Genomic DNA, 14,243 nt, shown 5'->3' on the forward strand with positions numbered 1-14,243 from the left:
TCACTAAGTCATGTTGTTAGAGCCGCTTGTTGGGAATGGCTGAATGTGGGCTGGCGTGATGGTGATGAGGCTGAATAGCTGCATTCTCCGGCTGCAGGGGTGTGTGGTATGCAAAGGAAGGTTTGCTTTTTAGTGTGTCTGCGCGGTGGGGGGGAAAGGGGAGCATTTTCAGGTCGCTTGTTCAAAGCAACACACGGAGGGTGGCGGGAGAATTCTAATCCTGGCAACAAAACCAAGTTGGGGGAGGGCAAGTCCAATGATGATGAAAGGTGCTATTTAGCTTAGAACACATTTGTCTTTCCCTGTTAATCTCTGCCTCCATTTCTTTCCCCTTTGTCTCTTTCTGTCAGTTTACCCATTGTACGCCCCTTGGGGCAGGGACCTGTTGTGTATAAAGCAGGAGCAGCCAACATGTTGCCCTTCAGATGTTGTGGACTATAACTCCCCTCTCAGCCCCAACCAGCATGGCCAGTGGTCAGGAACTATAAGAGTTGTAGTTCAAAAGACCCCGAGGGCACCATGTCAGCTGCCCCTGTTATAAAGGATTGTGCTGTTTCTAGTCATGATGGCTGTATCTTACCTTCAGCATACCAGTCCCTGGGGAACACGAATGGGAGAGGGCTACTGCCCTCATGTTCTGCTTGTGGGTTTCCCAGAAGAATCTAGCTGGCTACTGTGAGCAACTAGATGAGCTGACATCATCCGAGCCTCCAGGGTTCTTTATGTTCTGACGCACATAAATCTAATCATAAAGAGGACTGAGTTTCATTGCAATTTTAAAAATGTCTGGTGTGAAGCTGCCTCTAACATAATTTTTTCTCATGCTCTTTTGTGTATTTATTTTAAAATTTTATAAACCACCCACTATTTGACGATACTGTGGTGGGGTACGAAAAAGAAATACACATAAAATGCACAGTGCAAGTTACAGCAATACAAATACATTAAAATTCATCCTTGAAACCAACAGGAACAATGTCTAGCAACGCTACCCTGAAAAAGCCAGGTTGGATTTTAAAAAGTCTTAAGGAGGCACCTAAAAGACACAGTTGTTGGTGCTATGCTAGTTTCCAGGAGGAGTCTCCCAAAGTGTGGGTGCCACCACACTCAAAGCTCTGCCCTGCGCACTCGCTCAATCAAGAGGCCTCACTTTATACATATGTATACAGATACCAAAATGGCTTCCAGGTGGTTTACAACTATAAAATCAATTATAAAATCCATACATAATTAAAATACACAATACCAATTCCATCAGAGCATTAAAACATCCTTAATTAAAATATAAGTTCAGGGGAATGCTTGCCTAACCAGCTGTGTCTTAAAGAGCCAGTGGAACGCCAATAATGATGTGTCCTCTCGTATTTCAGCAGGGAGGGCATTCCACAACACTAGTGCCATCAATGACAAGGGCCACCTCCATGTGCCCCTTACTGATCGTAATGCCCTTACCGGGTAACGGAGCGGAAGACGGTTTTTGAGGTAACCTGGTACAGAGTTATGTAGGGCAGAACCTTAAACGTGGCTCAGTGGCTAATAGGCGACAAGCGCAGATCCCGAAGGAGCACCATTCACTCCCCAGGCTGCAGCCTCCAGTCCAGCTGCAAGGGAAGGCCCACGTACAGCGCATTGGAATAGTCCAGACATGAGATTTCCAGTGCATATAATGTGCAGTTGTAGAGAAGCCCTGAGTACATTTGTAGGGGGCACTCTTTCAGTTCTCCGTGGGTCAGTGGTGAGGCCGTGCGTGGGGTGTACAGGTCCAGGCAGAATGCACGGAGCAGCCTTCTACTGAGCCAGACCGTCGGTCCCTGTCGTTCAGGATTGTCTATCGCAGAGATCCCAAACTGAAGTTCATGGACCGCCAGTGGTCTGCAAATGTCATGCAGGTGATCTGTGTCTGTGAAGAACACTTGCAATTTTAATTGCTTCTTTCATTTCTGGTATGTTACAATTCGAATTCTGTACAACTTATTTCTATAGACGAAATAAATGAAGCAATAATAATACAATTAAAAATCATACAGCATCTAGAACTTCCTGACTGTTAGAGCCATACGACAATGGAACCAATGGCCTAGAGAGGCAGTGGGCTCTCCGACACTGGAGGCCTTCAAGGGGCAGCTGGACAGCCATCTGTCGGGAATGCTTTGATTTGCATTCCTGCATTGAGCAGGGGGTTGGACTGGATGGCCTTACAAGACCCTTCCAACTACTATTCTATGATTCTAGCACAGCACAATCGCTACAACAGGCAGAAAAATCAGTAAGTGTACCGCTAAGACCTCCTGCAATTTTTGCATGGTCTGTGGGGGGGGGGAACAGTTTGAGAGCCCCACTGGTCTACACCTCTCCAGGGTTTCATGGGGGGGGGATTGTTTCCAGCCCTCTCTGGTTCCCATCCCTGGGACCTTTTGCTTCCAAAGCAAGTGCCCTGCTACGGAGCTTCAGCCTTTCCCTGCATAACCATCAAAGATGGTGATGATAAATGTATATCCTGCCCTCCCTCCCAAAGGGTTAGGGTGGCAAACAAGTGATAAAACATATTAAAAACCACATAGACAGGAAACAGACTGCAAACCGCTCCTGCACTGCTGACCAATTTCCTTTGGACCATCGTGGAGATTCTTAAAAGCAGTGCTCGATTACAGTCCTCTTCAGGTGTTTTAAAGGTTAGTCTGGTTAGTGGCCATGCACACTACCTCCCCTCACAACCTTGCTGCGTTCACATGAATAAGGAAATGTCAATGTCTGCTTTTAGCTTACTGTTGGATTTTAATTATCTTTTGAATGTTTTTTGATACCTGTTTTTACTGATAATTTTAATGGGTTTTTTTGGGGAGGGTAAACATTAGAAGTTGACCTACCCCATCCTAGAGTATGTCTCTGCATTTTCTGTGACGTGTAAGAGATATTCAGGATTACATTTTCATCCCAACTTCCCTCCAAAGAGCTCAAGGGAGGCTCCTACATGATTCTGTACTTTTCCACACACTTCTCCCTGTGAGGTAGATTCAAATGAGAGGTTACTGGCCCAAGACTGTGGGGGAATTTGAAACTAGAATGTTTGCAAAGCACTGCCCAAAAGTCCAAGACCCATCTTGGATTAGCTTTTAATGAGATGAGTGCAGAAAAAAAGTCTCTTTCAGGAGTACAGGGTCACATTTCAACAGTGCAGGAAGCAACAAATGACTGTGATGATGTTACCAAGAAACGGCCACATGTGCGATAATTTTTAACTTGAACAATATTACAATGTTTTCACTTTTGCCAACAAGCTCTGGGTATAGGAGAAGCTAGAAATGGGAAATACTGGGGTTGTGTGCGTGTGTTAATCTGTTGCAGCGAGCATAAAAGCTGTGGTTGTGGCATATTTGATGGATTGCAAGCACAAGTGCGTATGAAATTGAGCGAGAAGTCTATATTCCCAGGGTCAAGAATCTACTTTTGGAAGACACATCCCAAATGACCAAGGACTTGGGATTTCTCTCCCTCCTTACCTGTAAAGTGGCGGCATTTAACCTGTTGTGGGCATGGTTCTTCATGAGACAATCCCAGTCTGCGTTTGTGTTGGAATTGCTTTTTAATGTTTTTAACCCATTTTTTAAACAATGCTTTTAAACCTTTTTTTTAAAGATGTCTTACAAAGTTTTTTAAAAAATGTTTTTAAAGTTTTGTTTTAATGTATTTTAAGGTCTGTTTTTATGATGTTTTAAAGTGTTTTTAGTGCTTTTATTTGCCGCCCTGGGCTGCTGCCGGGAGGAAGGGCTGGATATAAATCAAATAATAAAGAAATAAATAAATAGTGGCAGATCAGATTCCCTATACACTGACTTGTCCAACGCTACTGACCTTCCCTTGCATTGCACAGCTATCTGTTGTAATGGGTATCTTCTAGCATATTGCCAGCTTGATGCCATCCAGATGTTTTCATCTACAGCTCAGATCTTCCCAGACCATTGGCCATGCTGGCTGGGATTGATGGGACTTGTAGTGCTAGACATCTGAAGGGCACCAGGTTGGGGAAAGCTGTTCTAGGGTACTGATCTTCAAAATTGATCTTAAAATGGTTGTGGCATATACTAAGGTGGATCAATTCAGGGGCATTGCAAGGTTTGCTTTGCCTTTTTATAAAAAGGAAAGTAGAAAGTAGGAGGTGAGGGAGAAAAGAGAAGGCAAGGATAGGCCTATGCTATAAATGCCTCTTGGCTCTTCTGCCTCCCCCCAAATGGGAATTTTTGTCTGGAGATCCTTAATCCTTCCCTTCCGCTACAATTTTCAGGCTTCCCGAGAGGGAAAAGGGGTTTAACAGTCATATGCTGTCATAGATATATCCTGAGAGAGGCAGGAACAAAAGGGAAAAGTTGATTGATTGTTTTTTAAGTAAACTGGCCCCTGTTTTGCAAGGTAGGACTTTTCCTTTCTCAAAAGGAAAGGTTGAAGACCAGGGACAGGGAATTAGTGGCCCATTGGATGTTGTTGGTCTTCAACCCCCATCATTTAGGGATGCTGGGAGTTGTAGTCCAGCAATATGTGGACAGCCAGAGGTTCTACCCACTCCTGTTGAAGGCTGATGTTCTAGAGCATACTCACAACTCCTGTGGTGTGAGGCCAGCATCCTATATGAATAGAGTGTGTTGAGCAGAGCCCTTCTTGGAGTCCTCTGCAATGGACAAGGCTTCTTCAGCAGAGGAGTCAATATGGAAAAGTTAGACAAGTTTGGAAGCAATTGCTGTAGAGCACTGGAAAATTCTGGAATGGTAGCTATATTTGGCAATGCCTCCGGAAGAGGTGTTCTAGTTCACTTGAGCAAATCACCATCGCCACCACTACCACGGGACTTCTGCAGTTGTAGGCATGCCAAAATGTGTCATTGTTTTGCTTGTGCATCCTGTATTTATATTTTAGGGTACGCCTGTCCCACTCTATAGTTCCATGAAGAGGTTCTCCAAGTGGCTTACAAAAAGTTTGCCTGATGCTACACTTGAATGCAATTGTATCGGGAACAGAAATCAGATGGTGCCTGTCTGATGCCGGGATCATTCAGGTGGCATTTCCTGCCCTTCTCCTTGGTCTTTCCTGGGGTCGCCAAGCAGCAAGCCCACTGAGGACCTCCTCGTTCAGCCCATGGTGCACGTTCTGAGGTCAGAAGGACCTTTTCAACTCAAGGTATTGCGATGGGGGAGTGCAGGAATGGAGCGCCTTCTACCCTAAGCAGAAGGACCCACTACAGCAGGCTTCTCTAGCCTGGTGCCCTCCAGATATTTCTGGCTCCAGCTCTCATCAGCTCCATGCTTCAAGGACGGAGGTCAGGGATGAGTGGAATTGTAGTCTAGCAACAACTGGAGGGCACCAGGTTAGGGAAGGTTCACGTCTTTAAAACAGCGGGACCCTTTGGCCCTCTGGATGTTGCTGAAACAACAACTCCCAGTATGCATGGCCAGTGGCCGGGGATGATGGGGGCTGCAGTTCAGCAACATCTGGAAAGCCAAAGGTCCCCCCTCCCAATACCTGCTCTAAAATGTGAATGGACTTTGTACAATAGAAAAAAGGCTGCCAATTTGGTTTGGGGGCTGGAACATCTGCCTGCGAAATGTGAGCCTATGTGTGGAGAGATGGCTGGTGCATTGCAGGGTAAGGAACCAACGTTCTGTGTACTCTGCAAATAGACACGGCGCACCTTTCTGTGGGATCCCTGTCCTCAAAGGTTATGCTCCCCCCTCTGCACACAGTCGGTGAATGGCAATCATTTGTCTCTAGGCTAGAAAGTAAGGGGGTGCATTCTGGGATGCCCCTTGGGGTGTGGGCCAAGTCTTCTCCCTCCCCCAGCGATCCCAGCCACTGAGAATCAAACCTTTCTTTATCGTCGTATTATAATATAATTATATTAAATTTATTTATACGCCTCCTTTTGGCCAAAGGCCCTCAAGGCAGCTTACAAAGAAAAATAAACACAAGTATAAAAGCAATACAATTTACAAAAATTAAACTAAATAACAAATAACATTATTAAGAAAAAATGTCCTCTTTGTTCTATGCAAGCCTCACAAGGGCCTGTCCTATCCTTTTGACCCTCCAGCAAGAGTTTGTTGCCACTTTCCAAAGTGGATGAAGTTGACTTGGCATTTGGGCTTCTTGGTCATTGAGCACTTACTTGCCTAGGATATATTTCACATTGTTGTACACTGTGTTGTCGTCACGCCCTTGGTATGGCTGGATATGAAATGCGACCTTGATAGCATATCTCTTCGCTCCCTCTTGGCACTTGTGCAAAAGTCCAGGTACCCACTGACTCCCGGTGCCTTCCACTGTGCCTGGGCTTCTGAAGAGGCGGAAGCAGGCACAAGGTGTGCTTGCCTTTGCCTCCTTTCCCCGCGTACCTCCCTCACTCGCCATCCTCAGTCTGAGGGCCTGCCTCATACTGGGGCACTCTGGTCTGTCTTCTCCTCTTTGAATTGGCTCTTGGGCAGAGAAGGGTCTTCCCCCATCATTTGCTACCTGGTCCTTTCAACTGGAGAAGGAGGGCTTTGAACCTGGGACCTTCTGCATGCAAGAGAGGTGTGGGCCCCTCCCCTTTTCCCAGTGATGTGGGGTGGAGCATTTTCCAGCACAATATTTTTCCACAACAAATGCTCCATTTCATGAGTTCACTAGTGTCAATGAAAGGATGCCAATTAGAAATACATTAGGCACATTGCCAATTTTAAAGTTTTTAGCTTTGTTTACTAAATACAAGTAAAATAAATAGGTTAAATTAGATTACCCAGTAGGGCATCAACAAATTTTCTGATGCAAGTTGGATATGCAGATATCCTAATCTGCATGAGAAAATTTTCCAGAAAATGTTTCCGTTCAAAACTTTCCAGGAAACGTAAATCATTGCTGTTTCCCCTATCCTAATTCCCCATATACACATTTTATCATTCTTTATTGTCTCAACTTATCCACCCTGCAAAAAGTGCCTCCAGTTTTTTTCTCTCCTCACCACCCACTCCCCATGTTTACCATTTCTCCAACGACCCTGTTAGGCAGGTTAAGCTGCAGAGTAGCAACTGGGCCAGGATCTCCTGCCCCCTGGAGACTAATGGAATCCACTGGATTCCTGAATGCCCTGGGGGAGTTTCCAGTAGATAGATCAGGTGACCCTGTTGAAGCCCTTGTCACGCTGTGGAACAGCGAGGCGCGTCAGGCTCTTGACACAGTTGCCCCAAGCACCCTCTCCGGCATTGTGGAGCCCAGTTTGCACCTTGATACACCAGTGAGGTAAGGGCAATGAAACAGGCTGGACAACGGCTAGAGCACAAGTGGCAAAAGGCGTGCTGTGAGGCTGATTGGGCATGAGTAAAACATCATAACCATGCCTACTGTGTGGTGGTGAGGGCAGCAAAGAAGGCCCACTTCTCTGCCTCCATCGCGTCCTCAAGTAGCTGTCCAGTGGAGCTTTTCCATATTGTCAGGGTTCTGTTGACATCAACTCCAGGAAATTTAGTTTTAGACCCTTCGGAGGCCCACTGTGAATTGTTTGCAAGGCACTTTGAGAGGATAAAGTTGCTCACCTCCATAGCAGTCTTGATGATCCATTCATATCTACTGTAGTCCTCAATGAGGTGTCCAGTGCAACGTTTGCTGCAACTTCTTGGGAACAGTTTCAGTTGATGCGGCCTGATGACATAGACAAGGTGCTTGTGATGATGCAGCTAGCAACATGTCCTCTCGACCCTTTCCCTTCTTGGCTTATTAAAGCTTGCTGAGGGGGTTTGGCCAAGTGGATCCAGGGTGTGGTCAACTCATCATTGCGGGAGGGAGTGGTTCCAGCTTCCCTGAAAGAGGCGGTGATCCGATCACTCCTGAAAAAGCCCACTCTGAACCCAGACCCATTGGTCTACGACAATTACGGACCGGTCGCAAATACCCCCTTCTTAGAGAAGGTGATTAAGAGGGTTGTGGTGCAGCACTTGCAAGTACTCTTGGATGAAACAGATTATCTTGACCTATTCCAGTCTCGTTTCAGGCCAGGTTCAGGAGTCACTGTTTTACAGTGGTTCTGATCCTATCTCCAAGGTCATTTTCAGAGAATAGCATTGGGTGATTGTCTTTCAGCCCCCTGGCAGTTGTTTTGTGGGGTGCCGCAGGGTACCATCTTGTCCCCCATGCTGTTTAACACCTATATGAAGCCCTTGGAAGCGGTCATCAGGAGATTTGGGGTGAGGTGTCAGCAGTACGCTGATGATACCCAGCTCTATTTCTTTGTAACATCCGAATTGGTAGAGGCCGTGCAAGGGCTGGGCCACTGCCTGGACTCGGTGGTGGGCTGGATGAGGGCCAATAATCTGAGTCTGAATCCTAGCAAGATGGAGACGTTGTGGGTTGGTGGTTCCTGAGTTCAGATAATTGGTCAGTTGATCTGCTTTGGATTGGGCCGTACTCCCTCTGAAAGAGCAGGTCCATAGTCTGGGGGTGCTCCTGGATCCATCTTTGTCACTAGAGGCCCAGGTGACCTCAGTGGCTAGGAGTGCCTTTTACCAGCTTTGGCTGGTAAGACAACTGTGGCCGTTTCTGGATTGGGCTAGCCTGACCACTGTTGTCTAAGCACTGGTAACCTCCAGGCTGGATTATTGTAATGCGCTCTATGTGGAGCTGCCCTTGAAGTTGGTCCAGAAGCTGCAGCTGGTGCAAAATGCGGCGGTGAGACTGCTCACTGGGGCAGAGTATCGCCAACATGTCACCCCGTTGCTGAAAGAACTGCACTGGCTGCCCATTTGCTACCAGGCCAAGTTCAAGGTTCTAGTCTTGGTGTACAAAGCCCTATACAGCTCAGGACCAGGATACCTGAAAGACCGTCTTACCCCTTAGATACCCAGTCGATCACTGCGCTCTGCAGGTGTGGGCCTCCTGTAGATACCATCTTATCAGGAGGTCCGTTCAGCACAACATAAGAAACGGACCTTTAGTGTGGTGGCACCTACCCTGTGGAATTCCCTCCCCTTGAATATTAGACTGGCACCATCTCTGTTATCTTTCAGCACCTACTGAAGACCTTCCTCTTTCAACAAGCCTTTTAGGTAGAGATCTTATCCCAGTCTGCCTCTGTGTTGGAATTGCTTTGTAAAATTTTTATAAACCTTTTTTTAAAAAAAATGTTTTTAAACCTTTTTTTTAAAGTTGTTTTTTTAAAAAAAATGTTTTTAAAGATGTTTTGTTTAAATGTATTTTTGGGTCTGTGTGGTTCAGGTGAGATTTGAACTGAGGACTCTGTGCCTCGTCCCTTTTGCCCACAGCCAGACAAATCTAAAGCTGCATGGTAGCCGTTGACTCATAGCGCTACCTCACGTGGGTGCAATCTCCCTATAAAAATTGCCGCTGGGGCTGGTTTGAGTCTTTTCTCCTGGGTCGTCTTTGCACATTCAGCAGCGCTGTGGTGAAAAGGTTGTCCATGCATCACAACAAAGGGGACTTTGGCCATTGTAGTCCACCTGCATCTCCTGCTGGTGAGGGACTAAGATTAGAAAAATGTAGTGTGGGCTCCATATTCTCTCCCCCAGCCTAGAATATTTTTTCTGCCAGGAAATGCATGGCTGCTTCCAACTCCTCTCTTGTCCTACTCCTTTTGGTGCCTTAGCTGAGCCATCATCCTACGAGTGTGTCTCCACAAGAGGGGCTGTCAAACAGTTGTGTTTTGGGGACTACTTGGACTTGCAACGCTTGTGCATTTGCCTACAAGACCATTGTTTTTGGCCCCTCTGGTGTGACGCTTTGAGTCTTCGTTACTGAACAACGAGGCCTGGCCGTCTCTTGATGGTGGTTCTCAGGGCGCCTGTAAGTTGGAAGCTACGGCTGATGGACTGGGCCCTGTGATTTGTGGCAGAGCTGGTACTTGAGAATCGGACAGCCCTGAACTTGTTTTCCTTGTATTGGGGCTCTTCCCAAGGACTAATTCCCCTTTGCAACAAAGCTAGGGTGTGGTGCACTGTGGCCTGGCTGCCGCTGTGCCGTACCTTTGACATACCTATCCGGCTTCCTTCCCAGGACTGTGTCCTCTGTGCTTAATCATAACTCGTAATAAGGACTGGCCACCCTGATTTAGTGCCAGCCAGTCTTATAGACCCTGTGTAAACAGTCTGTATGATTAGTTTTGCTTGTATCACTCTTCTTTTTGAAAAATTACTTGCATAATCTGTTCCAGGTTGAGTGGTCACGGGAGGGAGACAGATTAAATAAGTAAAGGGGCTGAGCAGTGACAACAAAGACCCAGAAGCCAGAGAGGACACTAAGAAGTTTCCCCCATCTCCCTGGCTTCTGGGCTTTATAACATTTTCATCCCAACCTTCTTTGCATCAGATTTCAGGGTGGTGCACAGCATGAAACAAGGGCAAAGCACCCTCGTTCTTATCCAGTTTTGCTTTTTTTCAAATTGGCCATCGGCATATATAAGAAGTCTCTTTCAAATGTTCTGTTAGCAAGATACACCAAGAGGATTTTATCTTTGTTCAGAATTTGCCTGATCCTTGACCAAAGATAGAAATCGCTCCAGATTTTTGATGTGCCCCCCCGGCAACATTTCATATTTTCACTCGCCATGGTATGTTGGGAGGAAGACTGGGGTTCAGCTGCTTTGCTGCTAGGGTGACTGGGGGGTGCTTCAGCGGCAAAACAACCAAGCCAGCAAACTTGCCTGCAGGCAAAGCTGGTGGTGGAGGTATTTTTGGTTGCAAACAACCGGACACCCTACCAGTCTTTGCTCCAGGGAGGCACTACCCCAGATCCTGGGGGCTTGGCCAGAAATAGTTGTCACCTGATCAAACGTGCGCTTGCAACTGCAAATGCTAAAAACTCATAAGTAATTTAGTTGTTGGTGAGATTTTCAGGAAACTAAATTATGTGCCCCCGTGGAACTCCAGTGTCCATCCTTTCTTACCCCAACATGCCACAGAATCATTTCTGGGTGGTAATTTGTTTAAATCTGCATTTTTTCCGTCCGCTTAAAATCTCCCAATGTGTTACGTTTGTTAATTGCACTGTAGCTCAGTAAATATTTTATCCTCCTTAACTGCTGATCCCTCAAAACGCCCAAGAAATGTCTTTACCTCTAAACAGAAACTGAAAGTGAGTTGCAAGTCCAAAGGTTTGAGTTTATGCTGTATAGTTGTATAAAAGTGCTCTCTGCCTATAAATCAATGTGTTTTTTGATTGATATAGCAACCAGTAAGGGTGCTTTTTTGTTCAGAAAATACATGAATGTCAAAACTCATATTTTGATTTAAAGCAAAGGGTTTTAAATTGGCCTTTTCCCCTTGGAGTCTTGAAATCATTATTTAAATTGGGGATTGGGGGCCAAATACCGCCCTCCAGGCCTCTTTATTTTGCCCACAGGGCCGTACCCCCTCCCCAAAGCCAGCCCACTCTCTGCGCCTGCTCCACGCTCTCCTCAAATGCTTTCGCCAGAGTGGAAAGTGGCCTTGAAGCACTGTGCCTTCTCTTGGCTTCTCTCTAGGCTGGAGGATGTTAAGAGGTAGGTAGGGGTGTGTGTGTGTGTGTGTGTGTGTGTGTGTGTGTGTGTGTGTGTGTGTGTGTGTGTGTGTGTATACATACACACACACACATATATACGTATATCTGGGGGGGATGTACACAAACCTGGCTTTTGTGTGGCTAGAATGTAGGCTGCCATCCAGAGATTAAAAACTGCATTCGTTCTCTGCCCATTGACCTCTGACTCCACCCAATTCTTGTCTCTGGCCCTGCCCACCACTGGGATGTGGCCCCCAGAAGGTTGCCCATGTGGGAATGTGGCCCTTGGGCTGGGAGAGGTTCCCCATCTCTGGCTTTAAATCAATGAAACTACGTGGCTTGAATTTAAATCGGGCCGCCCTCCGAGAAAACAGGTTCCCTGAAGGTAGGTAGATCTCCTCTTTGGCCATGCTGGAACCTTCCGTATAAAGCTTCACAGCGCATCAGTTGTCAAGGGCATTGGTGATGGAAGAAAGGCAGTTCTCAGTGAATTCCTGGGTGATGCTTCTCATAATTCCAGGGAGACTAGATTCTGAAATCTGTCCACCCCTGGATAAATGTGTAGCACTTTGGATGTGAGTGTGGTGAGCTTTGAGAGGCTGATCCTCCTGCGATTACCGCTACGTGGACTTTTGTGTACGATTACCATAAAGAAAAGCAATTGAGTTGGGTTGGGTTCCATGTTGCAGTTTGGATTAAAGGGGGGTCTGGGTGGGAGGCTGAGTAAGGGGTGAGCAGTGAGGTGGCCAGATTTGCTGACACCAAATTATTCAGGGTGGTAAAAGCAACAAGGGAATGTGAGGAGCTCACTCCAAATTGGGTGATGGCAAATGTGCCTCATCACTGTAAGCAAGTGTAAAATGATAGGCACCCAGGGCAGAAATCCCCGGCTTCACATAGACAGTAGTGGAGTCTGAGCTTGAGGTGTATAATCAGGAAAGAAGTACTTGAGTCACGGTGGACAGGTCAGTTAAAATTTCTACCAAGTGTGTGGCAGCTGTGAAAAAGGCAAATTCCATGCTAGGGATCATTAGGAAATGAGCTGAAAATAAAAGTGCCAAGACTGCAGTGCCGTTACCCCAGTCTGTGGTGCAGCCACATTTGGAATACTGTGTACAGTTTGGTCACCTCACCTCAAAAAACATGTTGTAGAGCTGGAAAGGATTCAGGAAAGGAACTAGAGCATCTTCCCTAGGAAGACTTTTCAGTACAGAAAACAGAGAAAGGGGACGCGATAGAGCGGGGTAAATTCTGCATGATGCGGAGCAAGTGAATAGAGAAGTTTTTCTCCCTCTTTCATAATGATAATACAGTAGGGCCCCGATTTACAGCACTTTGCTTTACGGCGCTTTGCTAATACAGTGGTCTCAATGAGACGCAATTAGACTAAAGCCCCACTCATACGGCACTTGTTCTGCTTTCACGGCCGTTTTTGGGCGTTGGGCGCTGTTCTATTCAACGAGTTCCACTTTTCGGCGGTTTTTGCTTTTCAGTGGGGGTCTGGAACGTAACCCGCCGTATGAGTGGGGCCCTACTGTAGCAGCAGCATCCAGTGGAGCTGACTGTACGTCGCCCAGAATGGCTGGATGACCAGCCAGATGGGCGACTAATAAATTAAATAAATAAACATTGGGAAAACCAGGACAAACAAAAGCAAGGCCTTTGCCACACAGCACATCCCTATACGGTCTCGGCCCAGTTTATCTGATGGAGCGCCTCCAGCGCCACCAACCATGCCGCCCAACAAGATCAGCCACACAGGACCTTCTCTCAATCCCGCCAACTAAAGCAGCTAGGTTGGCGGGGACAAGAGAGAGGGCATTTTCAGTGGCGGCCCCCACTCTCTGGAACTCCCTCCCATATGACCTTCGCCATGCCCCTTCCCTGAATGTATTCCACCCAGCTTTGAAGACCTGGCTCTTCAGACAGGCCTTTGGGACTTCCGGGGAGGGTTAAATTTTTATGACCAATAGCCTACTACTCTGTACTGGAACTGTTTTATTGTTTTATTGTTATATTGTATTTTATGATGTATTTTATTATGATGTAATGTATTGTTGTTAAATTGTACGTCGCCTAGAGTGGCCATTGGCCAGATAGGCGACCCACAAATTAAATTATTATTATTATTATTATTATTTATTGCCAAACTATGGAATTTGCTCCCACAAGAGAAAATGATGGCCATTGTCACGGACCCGCCCTTCACCAGGGATAATCGCTCCTGACACTCCACACTTGGTCCAGGGAATCCCCACCCAGCGGGATGCTTGCCTCAGCCTGGGGCAGATGTGCTCTCTTCCCCACAAGCTTCAGCCCTTCCACCTTTTGTTCCACCCAAAGGTGACCCCCGGTGTGCCCTGTTAGCGCAGTAGTATGTATTTACAGGAACTGAATAGGACCCAGATATGGCAGCTCATGTGACCAGGCAGACACACAGGGATTTCAACGAACCAAATGACTATTAAAATACAAGATGTTGAATAGTATATTGATGCATAGTCCGTCTCTTCCCTATGTGTCCTACCCCTCCTATCTAATGTGCAATCCACCCTTTTCCACCCAGCTCACTCCCCCAACACAACCTCCCTCCTCACACTCCCAATCCCAGCAACAGCAACGCGACTATCTTTTATTCAAACCTCCCTTAGGACTCTCTCACACACCCCTTCCCACCTGGCAGTCCTACATCACTCTGACTCCCAGGCATTCCATTAACTCCTTCAAACCCATAA

At 46.6% G+C, this 14,243-nt stretch overlaps 1 protein-coding gene across 3 annotated transcripts in view; it reads left to right on the plus strand.

Annotated features, from left to right (window-relative positions):
• Positions 1-14,243, plus strand: part of RNF115 (ring finger protein 115) — a 59,265-nt gene that overhangs the window by 9,017 nt on the left and 36,005 nt on the right. Inside the window, exon 2 of one of the 3 annotated variants that reach the window (XM_061606908.1) lies at positions 4,909-5,169. The exons of the other annotated variants lie outside the window; for them this stretch is intronic. Within the exon in view, the coding sequence (XP_061462892.1) occupies positions 5,128-5,169 (42 nt within the window). The 5' untranslated portion in view covers positions 4,909-5,127. The remainder of the gene's footprint in view (positions 1-4,908; positions 5,170-14,243) is intronic. 3 annotated transcript variants of the gene reach the window in all.

This window comes from Rhineura floridana, chromosome 22, assembly GCF_030035675.1.
Source record: "Rhineura floridana isolate rRhiFlo1 chromosome 22, rRhiFlo1.hap2, whole genome shotgun sequence".
Taxonomy (NCBI): domain Eukaryota; kingdom Metazoa; phylum Chordata; class Lepidosauria; order Squamata; family Rhineuridae; genus Rhineura; species Rhineura floridana.